The sequence below is a fragment of the Synchiropus splendidus genome, chromosome 4, assembly GCF_027744825.2.
Source record: "Synchiropus splendidus isolate RoL2022-P1 chromosome 4, RoL_Sspl_1.0, whole genome shotgun sequence".
Taxonomy (NCBI): Eukaryota; Metazoa; Chordata; class Actinopteri; order Syngnathiformes; family Callionymidae; genus Synchiropus; species Synchiropus splendidus.
The window spans coordinates 16965635-16984255 of record NC_071337.1 but is presented as its reverse complement, the minus strand read 5'-3'; the positions used below and the strand labels follow the sequence as shown (position 1 = coordinate 16984255).

Below are 18621 nucleotides of genomic sequence, written 5' to 3'. Positions count from 1 at the left end.
AGGGGCTAATACAGGGGAAGTTCACCACCACCTGGATCGTGCACAAAGAGTATGAGCAGCACTGGTCTGACACTTGATGCTCTTCGCATTTTACAGTTATATTGTTTTATTTTTCCACAAGAGCGGACGTCCTGGCTCTAAAGCAAAGATGTAACAATCGGTTAGCAAATCCACTATAATGAGTTTTTGAGCCTTTATTGCTTTCTATGTGTGCTGAGGGAGTCTAAACCATCAGATCTTTGTCGGTTGCAGCACTGGTTATTAAGAGTCTGCAGGATTATGGAACGTTGATTTGCGAAGCAACCATGCACCAAGTCTGTGATCAGATGACTCAGACAATGTTGAACTGGCAGACGGAGGCCTTCTCCTCACGGCAGCTCTCATCAGACCACTTCCCACTCAAGGCCACATTGAGGACGGCGCAGTTCTGAGCCTGGCCTCCATCTGGCTGACGGGACCGCGGGTTGGTCGCGTCCCAATTCTTGTAAGTGATGCTGGTGCCGGTCTGGTCCGTCCAGGTGCCGTCGGTCACCATGTCGTTGATGCCCAGCCAGACCTGCTCTCCTGGACCAACACTCTGGCTAATGTAGTTTCGGAGCTGGTCATTCTCATCGCTGGACATGGGCGAGCTCAGGACGCCACCCAGAGCGTTGCAGTCCTCGCTAGCCGTGTGGTACCGCTTCTTCACTGGGTCGGCCAGGAAACACTTTCCATGGATCTTGACTCCCTTCAGACAAACTAAAACAATAAAAAGGTATCAGATTTAAGAACTATCTGCAGAGCCTTTCATCTGGTCAGGATTTGTTCTGAACATGTGTTTGACTGGGAATGATTTACAGCAGTGTCCTGAGTGGACGGTTCAACATGTGCACTGCAGACTTCAACCTGAGTCTCCCACATGTATCCTAGCTGTCTCCTCTTCAAGACAAACAGGCATGAAGCCTAGCTTACTGCTTTTCAACAGCAATGTGGAAGTTACATTTCTCCCTTCTGGTTGATGTTGCACATGAGTAAGAGTACAAGTCTTTGTAACAAAAGGAGATGAAAGCAGGCAGGTAAAACAGCAAGTGTAACCCAAGTGACAACGAACAAAAATAAATCTTTTTATTGGAAATACGACCGTTGACACTAGAGTGGGGAAAAAACTGCATTATAAGTACATTAGTATTAGCAAGGGTAATCATTAAAGTTTCAAACAAGAGGCTTCCGAAGTTGCTCTTGGTTGTCGTTGGCATGCTATCTATTGTGATACATCATTATAGTTGTATCAACATGTTGTTATTGTTGCTCTTTTATAACTCTAATTTATATGTCTCTGTAGCTCTACAGGTGTGCTTTTATAGATTTAATGCAATGGAGTCGTAGTGATATGACATTGTTGACACGTTCTTGCTTTATTGTGTCAGTTGTGTAGCGATGTGTCTGCAGATTGCTTTAATAAAGTGCTGTTGTGATGTAGTTCTAGTTTTTTAGTGGCAATATTGGACGGAAATGTGGATCATAGATTAATGTTGTTAGCATGTTGTTGATGTTGTTGTCTATTTGCAGTAGTGTTGTTTGTTATTATTTTTGTTGTACCAACGTGTTTCTGGCAGTATTGTGTTGTGTTAGATAAGTTGTGTCATGTTGTGGCAGTGACAGTAATGGTGGTTTAGTGGTATTTAAGTCATTTAGGGCCCTTGAACGTATTGTGTTGGTAAAATCTGCTTTTGTTTTTGTCCTTATCTTACGAGTTGTGTTATTACAGTTCTTATTGTAGAGCGGTTTGATGTGTAGTAGCAATGGTAGAGTATCCGCTTGTTTTGGGAGGTGCAATTGTAGAAAGCTTTGTAGAGCAGTAAAAGAGAGGCCAGTTTAAGTAGCATGCTGTAAGATTAGGGCTGGAAGTGTTTTTACTACAAATAACAATTAATTACCACTTTGCAGAGCTTGTTGTTCCTTCAGCAGGTTGAGCTCCCCGACGATGTCATTGATCTGTTTCTGCAGATCCTCTATGGCTGCATCTTTAGTTGAATCTGAGTCAGCACCAGCAGAAATGATTAAAAATATATAACATTAAATTCAGTCCGATCATCTGTTCTACCTTTTTTGGCAGGCTTCTTCTTTGGTGCAGTCTGCTGGAAGGTGCAGTTGACCAGCAGTAGAATTCCCAGCAGAAGACACACACATTTAGACTCCATGATGGTGAGTGAGAACTTTTCAACGTGGACGCCCCAAATTTATTCCCTATGCTCCCTCCCTCTCGGGTCCAGAACTTCCAAAATTCTGGAAGATTCCATGTGGGTGTGTCTGCTTCAAGTGGCACTGCCAAACACATGGACTTAACTGAGTGGGCTGCTATGACATAACTTTAATTTAATGTTAAAGTAAACAATTTAGGATGGAAAATCTATTTAATAAGAACACTTTGGAAGAAAACGCTTTCTTTCCTTAATAGTTTGCCAAAGGTTATTCAGTAATATGGCAGCATCAAGCATTGAGAACCCAAGAGAAGCAAACGTCAGACACTCCGCTGTGCACAGTAAGTTTGTGTTGGAAAGATGAATGGACCGGCTCCAGAGTCACATCTGGTCCATCCACAGCTATTATGGCTTCACACAAAGGAGACACGTGGCAAGAACCAAAAGATGTTGGCAGCTGCTGAGCTATCTGCATTTTCAAACAGAAGCTTTTGGGACACAATTGTCAGCTTCTTCATACTGATATACGCACAGATCAGCAAGAGTATTAATAGCAGGAAACCACAATGGTGTGGTTCTTCCCTTTTGTCGCCAACAGTTTTGTTGCAAGCAGTGGTCAGTACCTCACAAATAATACAGAGCTCTTCAACTGGCATGACTTTGTACTAAGGTCAAACAACCTTACCTCTGCATGCATGGCACCCAGCTGTTACACAGCTTCATGTCTGACGAACTGTCATCTGGTTTATGAGTGATCCATACCTCCCTGCATAACACCATCATTTCTACTATTCCACTCTTGATGACTGCATATCTTGGTTTCACCTTCAATGCATGCAGCATTTGCTAGGTGGGAACAGCACTTAAGAGTGTAGAGCTCTTCCCAGTTATCAAGTAGACCATAACATATGGGTCCGTTTTTTTTTTTCATTAGACTAAATAAAAATATGGCTCAGGTCATACAAAAATGTTTATTAGAATATGAAGACTCTTTAAGTAATCTGTTATCCAAGGAAGCCAACTTTCTGTCGTTTGGTTCCCAATCTCTCCTCCTGCTGCAGCAGACTGATGAGCGGCGGGTGAAGAGCTTTGCCAATACGTTTACCAGCCTGGAGAGACAGAAGCATGGGCAAGACTTGCTCAGTAGGTTGTCACTACATTTGCTTTTTCAAGTGAGTTTAAATCGTTTCGGTGTCTTGAAAAGGGAAACATTTTAAATTGTTTTACCAAAATAAACTGTATCGAGTTTCACATATTTTACTGCTTCCTCACCCACCTCTGTCATTTCACACACGCTTTCGGGGTCCAGGCTGCCTGTGCCCACTTTCCTCACACAGGTGATGATGCCCTTGTGCGTGACAGAGATGACCAGACTGGCGACTGAGCAGGCCTTCTCCTGCAGCGTGGCGTCAACCACATGTCTGTGCCCGACCTGCAGGTCAACAGCAATTGTTAGACTGATCCAAGTATCATTTTTATTTTGGTACATCAACGACATGCACCTACTTTACATAGGGTCACTATACAAGGAACATTTTCCACGTTGAGTCTCACAACATCGTAAGGGTCATCTGAAAGCTCAATTTCCTTCCCTCCCTCTTCATCAGTTGACACATGCACTTTAGAGATTCTGCAGAGATCAAAAAGAAAGTCTTTCATGAGCTAATGGCCGTAATGCAGTTCCTTTTAATATTAACTCTTAGGCCAACATCTGAATGATGACATATTTCCAATAAAATGGTCATAAACAGAACATTTAATGGCTAAAATGGAAGGTGGGCTGACTTAATGTTGGAGCAGACACCAGCCAGAAAAAAACAGCCTTTCAATGACTCCATTTCTGCTTCAACAATTTGGGCGTTTGTGTACTTTTCATTCTTAGTGTATATACCAGTGCACAAACATACAAACAACACCTCCTCCCTTTCACAACCACAGTATATTACTTTAAAAGACAATCACATTGTGATACGCTACCGGACGCATTATGTAATGAGTCACTTCAAGCACACTACATAGTAACCTACCCACAACATGGACTTACTTGGTGCTGAAGAGAGCTGCCTTGATAGCAATTGAAATGGCATCGTAGAGGTTTCCATCACACTGTAGCAGCTGCACATACAACCGAACCAGAATTGAAGATAAGACCAGAAAACCAAACACATTTTAGAGAAATGACCAACTGCCCACCAGGACGTCCACGTAGAGAACCCAGCAGTGTTCTCCGGCGCTGATACAGAGGCTCTTCAGATCTAAACAGTGTTTGTTGTTGAAGACTTTGTAGAGTGTGTTGCTCAACTCTGTGCCCAACTCCTCTCCTCCTCGTCCCTCAAATTCAGGAGTTGCATTAGCTGAACTTGTGAAGAAAAAAAGACAGAAGTTGAAGGGATTCCATATACTGCAAATGTTGCACTTTACCTGAGACCTACCAGTCAACAAAGAACTCCAGGTATCCCTCATCTGGAGCCGACGGCTTTGGTTTCCCAATCTCAGCCTTGATTCCAACCAGAACTGCAGTGTGGCCCTGCAAGACAAAATAACACAAAGTCAGCTGAGTTTTCTTCATGTTTATTGATGATGCAAACCGATATGCAGGGATTAGGTAAACAAACAGTTGAGTCAGTTGAGTAATTTTGATGTGATAATAAATGCGTACACAAATCTGACATTTCGTTAGCACTATATCATCTCGGATTTTTCTCAATACAAATTTTGATAATATCAATGTACTGCGAACGCACATGTTTGTGACCGTTGTGGACAGAGCATATGACGTTTTATAAAACTACACGATTATTTTGGCTGCGCTATATTCATGATCCTGTTCTGACTGCTTCATATTATGATCACAATTTCCAACAAACTTCTTACCAGGGTAACTTTGGCAGATCCGTCGGTGTTGGACACCACATCCGTCTCTATGTCCATGTGTCTGTAGTCCTCACAACCGCGTCCATCCACTCGCAGATCATCCTGACAACAAAAGAAACTTGAAACTAACACTCAATACAAAAGGCGTTTACTTAATCCCCGCAAACTGACCCTAATTCCGTGTAAGATGTACACTTTTTCGCCATCGCTTATTGGTACCGTTGCCATAGTTGAGCTGCTTCTTCTACTGCTAAATAAACCAATAACAGACCGCCATCTAGCGGAGAGGAGTCGTCACTACAAAATGTACCAGACAGGCAAGACAATAAGGCATAATCTATGTTTTGAAACATTGAATGGATCACGTCTCAAAGAGAGCGCATCTCGTCTGTTACCGCGTGGAAAAGATAAACAACAACTCAATGAAAGAAAGAAGGAACCGCACACGGCACTGGTAGAATAGAATAGTATGTTCCACAATTGGAGAAATTCACTGCATTTTATTGGCTTAAGTGCCTCTACCCAGTTCTTTTTTCCTGCTTCATCGTGTTCTCAGAGGCCAATTGCACAGAAACATACATGATATGAGATTTATGTTGTTGCACCTTTCATATGATTTATCTGTACATGATGCCTGTTTTGGCTTTGTTTCATTGTGTGTATTCAGAGTTAATATAGAACTAATATATAATGCTGTTGTCATATAAAAAAATAACTTAAATATGCGTTTATCTTTCCCAGCTGATCGATAGCTAACGATGGTGACGCTTGAAGCCCAACTCAGCTGAAAGTGAAGTGCGCCTGCTAGTCAGTTCTCGGGGCAAAGAGTCTCGTCGATGTGACAGGGGCGTTTTATTTCCTGCTTGATTATGGTGGTTCATTGTAATTTTGTCCGCCTGTCAAAGTCAATGTGGCCCTCTGCATCTACCGGGGTGAGTCAGGTGGCCGATCCGCCCCGCTTCTGCACACCCGGGGACCGTGCAAGGCATCATTAGCCGGCTGCTAACGGCGCTCTGCTACAGTGAGAGTGAGCACTCGGCGCCGCACCTCCCTGTCGCTAGCTGCGACATGCTAACAGGCGAAGTCGCAGGGGAAAGTCTCAAATTCGGGCCTTTGCGTTTAACAAAGCTGAAAAAGCACCGGCTGGCGAGCACACAAAGAAGAGTGTGGTGAGTCGGCTATTGAATTACTAATACATATATTCGTCGTGCGACTGTTTGTCCCTATATCTGGTTCCCGTCACTTCCTTGTTGGAGTTCTTGAAGGAAGTAAAGTTATTGATGCTTCTATGAAGAAGTGCCGGCTTTGAGCACTGTGTTTTGTTTCATATTGTTGTACTCTCTGTGGCATAGAGTCAGGATCGATGTTGAACGTATAGTTGAGGTTATTATTGTGTATCATAATGGTTACCGAAAGGCGTCGTTTTAGTGAATGTCACTACTTAAAGCCAATATAAATCAAAGACTCTCAATACGACTCAGGAAAAGTCAGAAAGCGTAACATATCTCGATGTTTATTTTATAATTTTTTACAGCTTTTCTTCATGACATCCTTGTAAATTTCATTAGAGGTGATAAATACAACAACTTCAATCTACACAGTATGTTTTGTACAGCAGTTTGAACAAATGTCATCTTCTCTAAAGAAGAGTTGGTGCTCTGACATCAGCAGCATGAACCTCCAAGAAGCTCAATCCTGGAGAGAACCAGACTTGAGGTTCTCGTCTTGTGCTCAGGACAGAAAGAGATATGAAGTCAAGAAAAACAGGTGCTTAAGAAGAGGGCTCTTAAAGCAATGAAGTGCGGGGCCTCCAAAAGCTGGTAATTTCATTTTATAGATTGTCAAACTCAGATCACTTGATGTAAAAGTTGCCCAAGTTTCCCACTTTGGGCCTCATAGGACGTGGGGAGTCAAGTCATCAGATGGTGATGTGAAGTGCTGCATCAGTTTCGTTGTTTGCCTCCTATCCAATATTTATCTGTGTCCTCAGCCCTTTTTTTCATAATGCGACTAGACAGACGAATTGTCTTTTATCTCATTTCAAAAATATCACTTAGCTGTTGGATTACAGGTTTTGGAATACTGACCATGATCAAAAATGATCTGAAACTCATTGATGTAAAAGACAAGATCTAGTCTAGATCTTATATTTTGATTGCAATATGTATCTTTTAGTCAAGGCCTTTCACCAAAGTGACTTAGGACAAAACAGATTGTTGCACAATGAGCAGCTATGTCATTTAAAGTTACTGTATCTCTGCCATTAATTCAGAGTTGTTTAGTATACACTGTATAAAACACATCATTTTGCAACTATAGCATAAACAAATGTGCAAGATTTGTTCTTCTTTTTGTGGGGAAATGGCAATCACTTTAAGTTATATTTGTAGTTTTATTTAACTTAAACCTAATTTCTCAAATTGCCATTGTACTTATTATCATTTTTAAGTGAAAACAAGAAAAGGCATTCCCAAAGTTTCTGAGAGCCATTTTGTCTCGTGTGCCGTAGGAGCTGCATATTGCACCGGCTTGGGACCTTGTGTAGTGCTCTACTCTAGTCACCCAAATGGGGTTCTCACTTGCCACTTTCTCCTAAACCACTCAAACCATCTCTGTTATTTTACGTTTCCCCTCAGTGATATCTCTTCTTCTCTTCTGCTCACCAGTCTGACCAGTATGCGGTTGGAAGCCCAACTCTTGTAGGATGAAGAGCCCCTCTCACCGCACCAGGGACATCGAGCGGCAAGCTGGCTACTTGAAGCCCGAACACTGCGCGCCTCCCCCTCCCCGAACTGGCTCTGGCACAATGTGGTTCATCCGCGATGGTTGCGGTATCGTGTGCGGCGTCATCACCTGGCTTCTGGTTTTCTATGCCGAGTTTGTGGTTGTTTTCGTCATGCTCCTACCAGCCAAAAATGTAGTCTACAGCCTTTTCAATGGAGTCCTCTTCAACAGTCTGGCCTTCCTAGCACTTGCATCTCACGCCAGGGCCATGTGCACAGACCCGGTGAGTTTAATTGTAAACATCCCACCTGCCACATTTGTGACCGCAAGGAAATGTTTTTATATCTTAAAAACTACTATAAAATCTAGCATTTTTCATTGCAACAATCTCAGTTAGTAATGATTAATTCAATGTGTCCAAAAGACCGAACCTACTGAATTATCCATTTACATTGATGTTATTAGTAGCTATTTATTTTTGCTAGAAAAGCTATGACAGTTAATTGGTTAAAAGAAGATTGAAGTTTCACTGTAGTTTGCGTTAGCTGGACCAGTTCTGTCAGCACATCTGGCCGGCAGCTTCAAACATTCCAGAAAGGTTTTGGTTTTAGCTGTATTTCAAGGTTGGAGATTCTAATTTAGTGAATCAACAGATATGTGCTCTTTCACACCAATTCCTTTCTTTTCTAGGGAGCTGTGCCTAAGGGGAATGCGACCAAAGAATTCATCGAAAGTCTGCAACTTAAACCGGGACAAGTGGTGTACAAGTGTCCAAAGTGCTGCAGCATCAAACCGGACCGAGCCCACCACTGCAGGTAGAGATCCTGACGGATTGTCACTTGGATCTGTTCGTGTCCACAGCCTCAACTCTTGTGAAGTCATTATGCAACAAATAGTAAGACAAATTATCCTTGGCTTTTGTAGACAAGAAAACAAAGGAACTGCACAGGGAAAAAAAAGTCTAGAATAGAGCCTTAAATGAAAATTGTTCTTCACCTTCAGCTATCTTTAACCTCCACATTAGTTAAATGTTTGTACGTACAGTACATGTTGTTTATGATGGGCTGAACCCAGAGTTTGCAGTACTCAGGCTTGTTCGATTAAAATAAACCTCTGTTTTAATGTCTGTGTATTTAGCGTTGGGTGTGAGTGTTGGTTTTGTGCAGTTCACTAATCACGTCTCAAGTGTTTTCACTTCACTTTAAAGCCCTGCTCCTTAATATGCTGTGGTGTGTTTGTGTCTCTTCAGTGTGTGTAAACGCTGCATCAAGAAGATGGACCACCACTGTCCCTGGGTCAACAACTGTGTGGGAGAGAAGAACCAGAAATACTTTGTTCTGTTTACGGTCAGTGCACCTCTGTCACATACCTCAAGTTGTTAATAGTTTTGTGAAATTTGACTGTGAATGACATATCATTATGACAGTGAGATCAGTCACACCGGGCATGCATGTTTTCAGTTATTGTTGGGCATTTTTGTCTTTATGGCACATTTGTAGTTATTATAAGTGAAGTCATTGTAAATCTGGCGCTGTTTAACATGGCCGAATCAATACAGACTGTTCCCTGAAAGCTGTAAAACCCCAACAGGCTTAGTGTGTGTGATGTGTGTGAAGTGATGTGTGAAGCGAAGGACTGGGAGATTGATGACCTGCCAAAATGACCTGTGAGTCGTCGTATGAAACTGTCATCAGAACTGTTCAAACAGCAGGCTGGGTCACCACTTTATTTAATGGCCTGGCCTCACCAAACAATAGGTGACTCACTTTTGTAGAAGCCATGACAGTGTCAGCATGAGGGGAAAAAAACAATGTGGTCATGTTATCGTTATAATGAATCTTTACTCACGTCCAGATTTTGAAATATGTTTGACTCAGAGTACAGTAATGTCACACATGAAATGATGATGTTGCCTTGTCAGTTGTTGTTGGTTAGAATATTGATGTAAGACATAAACAAAGCTGAAAGAGGGATATGTAACTCTCTCAGCGAGCTGCGTTATTTTCAAATAATTCATAATTTAACATGCCCAGTATTGGTTCTGTTTCCAGATGTACATAGCGCTGATCTCCCTCCACGCGTTGACAATGGTGGCCTTCCATTTTGTCTTCTGCTTCGAAGCCGACTGGACTAGTAAGTGTTGCCTCCTACTGTTGTGACATTAGTTGTCAAACTGTTTTCTTCCTGATGCACAGATTATTTATGAATGATAATTGATTCTAAAACTCTTTTTGCAGAAAGTGTAGTTTTGTTTAGAGAGAAAATAATCATCGTTAACAAATATGAAGCTGTTTTAAAAATGGAGTCAACAGAAACTGATGCGTAAGAGACTCCGAAAAGAGTCATAAAGAAAAGAGTCTTTGTTTTAAAATCTAAAGTTTTTAAATGTTTATTCCACTCATGAAAACAGATTTAGTCATTAGTGTTAAACAGCCTTAATGTGTATTTTTTTCTTCATTAGTCAAGTCGCACATTGAGTAGCTTCACATCAAAATAAAATTTCAAATGTTATGTATTTATTTAGGTTATGTGTTTAGTAAAGATGACTAAATGACAGTCTCGTTCCAGCAGCTGACTTTTTTAAAAATCTATTTTATTTATGCATTTTTATATTCAGCAAACGTACAAAGAGCGCCAGGCCCAAACCAAACTTACAACAAAATAATTAAATAAAACAAAATGAAACTGAATAAATTAATAAAAAGTGATAGCAGCTAAATGGAATGTTCAATTCAAGTCCAGGTCAGTTCGTCCTTAATGTTCACAAGACAAGCAGAGTCACCAGCTCACTTTTAATGGGCAACAAGGACAACTAAAGAAAACGCTGTGCCCGCGACTCAGTTTAGTCACGATGTTTGTCGCTGCTAAGCTTGAAACCAAGTGACGTCACAATAACTCCTGACTAGAATAGTGATTTGAGAAACGCTGTCTCTGTCAAGATGTTGCTCTGTCCCTCAGTTAATATTTGTCCTCATGTTTGTACTATTCATGTTGTGCTCAGCATCAAGTTCATTTTGTTTCATTCCAAAGTATGTTTATTGAAGTGTTAGTATGTGGCAAAATCAGCAACACTTCTTTTCTTTCACTAGAGTGCAGCAACTTCTCTCCGCCGGCCACTGTCATCCTCCTCATCCTCCTATGTTTTGAGGGTTTGCTCTTCCTCATCTTCACCGCTGTCATGTTTGGAACCCAGGTCCATTCCATCTGTACTGATGAGACAGTAAGTAGAGGCAACCTTTATGCACATATTTCAAACAATAATATTATATATATATATATATTATAATATTGACAGAAAAATCTGTAAGTCAATATCACATATTTGTTTCTATTTCTTTAAACCTTTCTTTTCGACGCTTACGGCCACTTGTCTGACCCATGGCCTTCTTCGATCGTCTCAGGGTATCGAGCAGCTGAAGAAAGAGGAAAGAAGGTGGGCCAAAAAGTCCAAATGGATGAACATGAAGGTGGTTTTTGGTCATCCCTTCTCTGTGTCCTGGCTTAACCCCTTTGTGACGCCGGACCACGGCAAAGCAGACATCTACCAGTACATCGTGTGAAGCCTGTGAGCTGAAGAGGACTTGTTCGTCTGGGCCTTGACAAGCATGACCACTGTAGTTTATCCAACATTGACATTAAATAATATTTTTTTCTATTTTTAACTGACTGTGTCGGATGGAGGACATGGGTCTGGTGATTTCTTAATTCCTCAATGTGAAATAAGGATGATAAGTCGGCATTTTGGTCCGGTTCAGTCTTCCTGGAATCAACATCATCGCGTGCTGTATCATCACAGGAGCGGTCCCTTCCCGAATGCTGGATGATTTGCCTTAAAGACGCCAGTCTTTTTGTCGTTTCGCCTTAATGTAAGAGTTAAAGGTAAAATGGCGTGTGCAGGTTTGTGTCCCTTACAAATGGTCTACTATTCCACTCTGGAAATTTCAGATTTGAAAGTCACTGTTTGCACCTTCGAGCAACACGGTGATGCCTGGAATCATCTTGAGGCTGCATGACGCAATATTTACCTTTTCAGACCACAAGATCCTGAGTTGGTTTTTAAGCCAACTTGCTTGCTGTTAGAGATGCACTTAGACGGCTGCATTATGACAAACTATACAGTGTTTAAAGTCGTAGCATACAACAACCTCTGCATGTTCAGTGGACACCGTTAGTTGTGAAAAATTAAAAACAGGGTAGCTCCATTAATGTTTCTCATGTTAAAGATCTGACCTTGAGAGAAGAACTGTTTTCCACAGACAGCTGAAGTATCACCAAACTTTTTAAATAGAGCTTGAATGCTTACACATAGTGCAGCGTGCCAGTGACTATCAGGTGCAGTGACAAGGAGAACATCTGACTTTTCAAATCTGTTTTGCATATCATTTGAAAGAATTTGGCTCAATTATTAATACTGTTTAAATGTCACCAGAGTTGATCTTTGTACGTGAAAAAAGCAAGTTACTCACACTACACCAGCTCACCGTCGGGTAGGAATTATATTTTCATGACTTTGTTGCCTTTTTATTGTTTTTGGATAAATAAGGAATGAATAATAAAAAGTGTCCATGCACAATGTGAGAATCACTTTTTTTAATTGCATTGCTTTCTGACTCAGGATGTGCATTCAAAGTGAAAACCAGTGATGCTGTTCCAAGGACAAGTCTTCGAGCATCCTTTTCGCAGCAGAAATAGGTCGGAACACATGGGATCGGCTTTTCGCACGTGGAGCCTGAGTGACCTCTTTCCATCACATTTCCGACACCTGAGCCTCAGAATTGACAAGGAGATGCCGTGGTTTGGTAACTCACGTATGATGTTGAATATAATAGCGGTTGACACAACTACTTATGAAAATGTTTCTTGTTGCACATCTCTTGTTTTGCATGACATACTGTTGCATGTTTCACCATTTAAAAAATATATTTTTTAAAATAAAATCACAGTTTTCTACTTTTAGACTACGAAATCCAGATGAATGTTGCGTTGTAGCTTCACACCACAGTTTTCATGACACGTGAATATGATACAAACAAGGTTATGCAGTCAATGACCCAGACATTTGTTTCACCAGGAGGTCTTTAATGAAGGATTCCGATAGCAGCTCAAGACTCTCAACAGACATTGTTGTTCATGCTCCTCAAATCACATCTTCCTTAATACATAAACATTTTGCTGCTTTTGTACCTCACTCACTTTTCATGGTTCTGTTCATGTGGTTATTTTATCTGTCCAGTAAACGATATGAATCATGCGCCCTTGTCTATCCACAGCTGAAAACCTTTTCTCTGACGTTGACATAAAGGCCATCGAAATGTGCTGTGACTGCGCTCACCTTCCCGTAAAAGCTGGGCCAAACATGATGCAGGCAGAGCATAATATCATTGATCATTCACATTGACAGGGATGAATACCACATAATGCAAGATCATTAGCATTTTAAATATCATATTTGTTTCTGTGAATGTGGCTAGTTTCACATCATTTCTTCTCAAGCAGACCACTTTGTTGAAGCACATGCTTCTTCTGGAGAGGATGGTGGTTAGTGCAGCGGCTTCCCAGCAAGAAGGTTGAATGCATTGGACAAAACCTTGGGTTTCCTTTGGGCCTTCAGATTTCCTCCCACAGTTCAAGAACACACAGAGGTTAATCTAAAATTCTCTGGAGGTGTGAGTGTGGATCGGCGACCCCTCCAGGGTGCTCTATGTAGCTGACTACATCCTCAGCAGGTCATGTTGAGGCTATAAGAGGCAGAAGGTGAATGGATGGAGCACAAATCACAGTGTTATGACACTTAACAAAGCATTTTTTTCTATCTTTCATTAATATCACCATATCATAATCACTAGGGGGAAACAAGCTTTCAGTCTTGCTGCTGGACCACAATAGTTTCCTTCTGCAGGAAGAGAGGTTTTGGTGTGAGTGAAAGTAGAGAGGTGTAGCTGCCAGGGATTCAGAAGGCCTGATGCGCACATTATCATCCATAATGAATGAGCCCTTCCTCTGCTACAATGACAACAAAGCTTCGAGGGCTGCACACTGTGACTAGCTGGGGCATTTATAAGAAATGACAAGACTTTTTAGCCATGGACTTCTGTTTAATTTAAAAACACACCAATTTACGACACCAATTCAAATCTTCGTTGAATGTAGGTCTTCTGGTTCCTTAAATTTTTGACATGCTTCATATTAAGCACATGATTGGAATGTACTTCATTTCACTATTATGTTAACTTTTGCTCTCATTTGCATTAAAAGGTGTCATTATCTGTAGTTATGTTTAGAATAAACAAGAGACAATTCTTCTACATGTAGTAAATGTATTTATTTTTGTCTCATGGATCAAAGGCGTCCATAAACTCTCACTATGTTTTAACCCATTTATGCTTATTAAAAGTAATAAAACAACAATAAGAATAAAAGAGCTACCTAACTTAATGCTAATGTACTGTAGTCCAATAAACACTAAGTTTTTAACACCACCCAGAAACATCAATGGGAACCATTTTATCTCATATAACTCTGCCTTGCCTTTGTCTTCGATTGCAGATGTGCAACATGATTAAAAACCTGGGACAACCACCGGGTACAATAGAACAAATCTGAAATCTGAGATGTTACAGGCAGCCTTTAAATTGTGATGCATAACTCAATTGTTTATTTTCAGTCGACAACTTGCAACAACTGCAGAAGAACATAAAACTGAACTCTCTCATCTTTACAAATGTTTTTATATTTGTATGCGGATCAAATCATGAAAGCATCATTAGTGTAGTAGATAAGAATTTAAACTAAGTAGTAACCACTGAGGTCCACTGTTATCTTCTAAATAAATGCTGGAATTATTACAATGTAACTGCAGCTACGTTAGCTACATTAGCAAACACGCCAGCAAAGACAAGGTGTTAAATATGAATGCACACACGTACACTAAAATGACTTCTTTCTAAGGGTGTTTATTTTAAAGGCTCTATCACAGTGCAAAGAAGAGTGGAACTGCAGAGATGATTTAAAGCATCAAAATCACATTAAACTGTCATCACATGTCACAGATATGGTGCAGCCCTGTTAGCTTTGCTTATGAGTGCTAAATACAAAGCTATTGTTCGATGTTTGTCGGAATAAAAAAACTGAACTTTGGTGATCTGAAGGCTGCTTATGTTTCACAGATATGTCCATTGTGAATGTTGCTACATGAAAATTCCTTGGACGACCCCGACACGCTCGATTTTAAGACCGACGACGAACACAGTAAGCACTTGTGAGCCATGTTGACTCGCTCGCTGAAATTGTGGTTGTACATCTTTTTGAGGTTTGGCGAATTTTGAAAGGCTCAATGACTACTTCTACAAACTGTTTTATCATTATCATCAATTGATGATCAATGTATTTGAAGACTTCATAATTGAACAGTGGCTGGAGGTGGTCAGTGCTGTCACCTGACTGAATATTTGTTCTAAATATTGGATGCTGTATTTTTACAGAAAAACTTGAGGTGTCCAATAATTCTGTATACATGATGTACGACCACATTATATCACCAATTTTTAAATTGAGGCATTAATATTAGTGTACTCCCTATGTCAATGAAAAAAACGAGATTTTTGCCTTTTACGAAATATTCCATGAGTTGTGCTGCTTCAGAAGTCTTAAATGATCTTGTCATGCAAGCTCAGTATTTGCGTTGATCATCCAGAGAACTATCAACGTCGGATGCGTTTCATCAGGCCATTTTAAACATACTAAGCTCATACAAGTCACAGCTTTTGGATAAATCACTCCTCCCTCTTAGCAGCTGCTTGCTGTTGTCCATTCTGCGGAGAAACAATCTGAAGCACCAGCAGGCCAGAGAAGGTCAAGGAGATCCCGACCCAGCAGAGAGTGATCTGGGCCTCACCAAAGATCAGCTGGCCCAGGAAAGCCTGCACACAAGAAGGTCATGCTTCTCCTGGCATCACGTATGCTGTGATGTGTGTGTCTTCTCGCTCGGTCCGAGAGAGACTTACGGAAGATATGAAGTTGGAGGCGGTGGTGGTCACAGTGGTTCTCGTGGAGGACGAAGAATACCTGAGTGCCTTAGCAAGGAAGGTCCACATCACAGCGTTACAGGTGAAGAGCAAGCCACCGCAGAGCAGCCGCAGAGGGATGTGAAGCTGGGAACACAAGACCTTCCTCGTGAGCTTCAACTAAAAAAAATGTTTTAAATCACATTTTAATGTGAATAATTTGACCAGATATATATTTAGACAGACTTAAAAAAAATACGAGGATACGACGGTGACTGACAGCTGCGGTAAGGTGACATTAGGCGTTGATCATAATCGCGCGATAATACACGATAATACGAGCCGCAATGTCACACGCACGCGGACATTCGCGCGACTCGTCTATCCCCCTGGATGGTGCCGAGTGACTCAGAGGGAAGATGACGGTGGAGCCTCGTCTCCCACCACAGGTCCTGAGTAGCTGAATGGTGGATTCTCTCACCCGGTCGCAGGCGGTAGTTTCATCCGCTTGTCTGAATTTCCGCTGCTCGCCCCACGTCCGGAGTCCGGTCTCACACACTCCCTTCAGGTAGTCGGCTCCCAGAGACAGTTTGGCCGACGACGACGCCACGGCGCCGAGGAAACCCGCCAGCAGTGCATAGAAAACTCCGGGAAACATGTTGAGGACGTCCTAGTCCATCTTCAGCGTCTCAGCCGCCAGGTGCAGCAGCCTGCATGCTGGGCTGAGCTACTGCACTTCCTGATCTGACCGTGCGGGGGCAGCCGCGTCGCACACTTTCCCACCGGCTCACAGCACTGCATTCTGGAGAATGTAGTCCTGGAAGTTTGCGCTTTAATTTTGATGAAAATACACACAGTTGACTCATAGTGGTCTTTACATCTGAAAATAAATAAATCAAAAATATGTCCTGAAGCATAAAGCATAGTAGTTTTATCATTTTCTCCACAGTGTCACTATGATGATGACTCCTGACTGATCTACTGTGAAAAAAAACTGACTGTTCCTCTGTTTATAAAAAAAAAAGAAAAGAAGTGCAGGCCTCCCCGGAAGCTTTTGATCTTAATGGTCTCCTTCTCTGTTTCCAGCCTGAAGCTCCTCTGACAAATACCAGTGCCAGGTCGAAGCGCTAATTGGCTTCTTCCGAATCCCTTCTATGGTATGATAATTGAGCTCCCTGTCACTGCTCACACTTTTCCCGTGGACCTCTCCTGACATTCCGGTGTTTTGTGCTCACTCTCTCACCCAGTAAGGTGCCGTGGTAGGTACATGATAGTCTCTTCCGACTGTGAGCTTTGTTCCTTTTAATGGCCTTAACTGTGACCTTTATGGTGGCGATCATACACTCTGTCATTATAATAGGGCGCGAGCAAGTGAGGGGAGAAGTAATAGATGCATGTTTGTTGGAGGCAGAACCGAGTATAAAGATCGCACCCCCCTGAAAATGAATCAGCCAGCCTGCCTGTTGAGGGAGTATTATGCAAATGTTGGGATGTTCAGGTCATTTATTAGTAAATTAATGTTGCATACCAATGTAAACTATCCTGAACTCTAGTCTAACATATGCCTGCTACGCCTACAGTTCACATATGTGCCGTCTTAGTTTCGATCAACCATTATGTTTTCGATCTACAGAGAAAATATCTATCTATCTATCTATCTATCTATCTATCTATCTATCTATCTATCTATCTATCTATCTATCTATCGATCTATCTATCTATCTATCTATCTATCTATCTATCTATCTATCTATCTATCTATCTATCTATCTATCTATCTATCTGTCTATCTATCTATCTATCTATCTATCTATCTATCTATCTATCTATCTATCTATCTATCTATCTATCTATCTATCTATCTATCTATCTATCCATCCAACCATCCACCCACCCACCCATCCATCTATCTATCTATCTATCTATCTATCTATCTATCTATCTATCTATCTATCTATCTATCTATCTATCTATCTATCTATTTATCTATCTATCTATCTATCTATCTATCCAACCATCCACCCACCCATCCATCCATCCATCCATCTATCTATCTATCTATCTATCTATCTATCTATCTATCTATCTATCTATCTATATATATATATATATATATATATATATATATATATATATATATATAAACCTCTAAGTACATATATAAACACACATTCTTAAATCCATTTTGTGTTTTTTCCATAAGAGAACAGGTTTAATTTTACAGTAAGTAGTGTAGAAGTCTGTACAGAGGGAAGTTTGACAACAAAACATTTAGTTTTTTATTTAATTTTAATGTGTATGTTAGTGAAATGTCAGTGCTGCATACATATTTTCATAATTTTGTTATATTAAAATAGATTTGAAGCTTGAATGCTATGTGATTACATGTATTGATTTTTGTGATTTATGCACACAGTCATTGCCTTAAACACAATGGTACTAGTAACTAACATTATAGTTCTTTCAGTGTTCCAGTTTTTGGCTTTGTTTGCCTCATTTCCAGTTTTCAGTTTTCTCTAAATTGTGGTGATCTGTGCAATGGCCTGTCCAGGGTGTCCCTCATCCTAATATAGCTACCATAGACTCCAGCTCCCGTATTGGTCTTGTAATGTAAAGGTTTCAATAATCCTTTTCAAATGCTTTGTGGTTGTTCAAGCGTGTCAAAGCTGCCTCCATAAAATCTATACAACCATTCACTCTTTATGGTCTTGAAATTTTGGCGGATGTTAATTTATCTGGGAGAGTGTTGGTATTTTCCAGCAACACCCTCTTTTGAATTACTGAACCTTATGCTTGCAAATTCTTTCTACACAGACCCCAAATCTTTACTTGCTGCACGT

At 40.9% G+C, this 18621-nt stretch overlaps 4 protein-coding genes across 4 annotated transcripts; 1 reads left to right on the top strand and 3 right to left on the bottom strand.

Moving 5' to 3' along the window:
- Nucleotides 1-198: 198 nt before the first annotated feature.
- Nucleotides 199-2180, bottom strand: clec3bb (C-type lectin domain family 3, member Bb). Its single transcript, XM_053863519.1, has 3 exons — nucleotides 2084-2180; nucleotides 1917-2015; nucleotides 199-738 (listed from the first exon to the last, which is right to left on the bottom strand). Exons 1-3 carry the CDS (start codon nucleotides 2178-2180, stop codon nucleotides 332-334), a joined length of 603 nt encoding a protein of 200 aa, XP_053719494.1. The 3' UTR covers nucleotides 199-331.
- Nucleotides 2181-3144: 964 nt separating this feature from the next.
- exosc7 (exosome component 7) lies at nucleotides 3145-5380 on the bottom strand. Its single transcript, XM_053863297.1, has 8 exons — nucleotides 5226-5380; nucleotides 5055-5156; nucleotides 4613-4707; nucleotides 4374-4539; nucleotides 4225-4295; nucleotides 3687-3810; nucleotides 3457-3612; nucleotides 3145-3289 (listed from the first exon to the last, which is right to left on the bottom strand). Exons 1-8 carry the CDS (start codon nucleotides 5280-5282, stop codon nucleotides 3185-3187), a joined length of 876 nt encoding a protein of 291 aa, XP_053719272.1. The 5' UTR covers nucleotides 5283-5380; the 3' UTR covers nucleotides 3145-3184.
- A 528-nt stretch (nucleotides 5381-5908) lies between these two features.
- On the top strand, nucleotides 5909-12351 carry LOC128757407 (palmitoyltransferase ZDHHC3-like). The gene is made up of 7 exons (XM_053862667.1): nucleotides 5909-6223; nucleotides 7721-8061; nucleotides 8469-8593; nucleotides 9028-9124; nucleotides 9830-9911; nucleotides 10868-10998; nucleotides 11180-12351. Exons 2-7 carry the CDS (start codon nucleotides 7759-7761, stop codon nucleotides 11336-11338), a joined length of 897 nt encoding a protein of 298 aa, XP_053718642.1. The 5' UTR covers nucleotides 5909-6223; nucleotides 7721-7758; the 3' UTR covers nucleotides 11339-12351.
- Nucleotides 12352-12852: 501 nt separating this feature from the next.
- Nucleotides 12853-16506, bottom strand: LOC128757471 (transmembrane protein 42-like). Its single transcript, XM_053862787.1, has 3 exons — nucleotides 16263-16506; nucleotides 15782-15928; nucleotides 12853-15697 (listed from the first exon to the last, which is right to left on the bottom strand). The coding sequence occupies exons 1-3, from the start codon at nucleotides 16437-16439 to the stop codon at nucleotides 15551-15553; spliced, it is 471 nt and encodes a 156-aa protein (XP_053718762.1). The 5' UTR covers nucleotides 16440-16506; the 3' UTR covers nucleotides 12853-15550.
- Between the last annotated feature and the right edge of the window lie 2115 nt (nucleotides 16507-18621).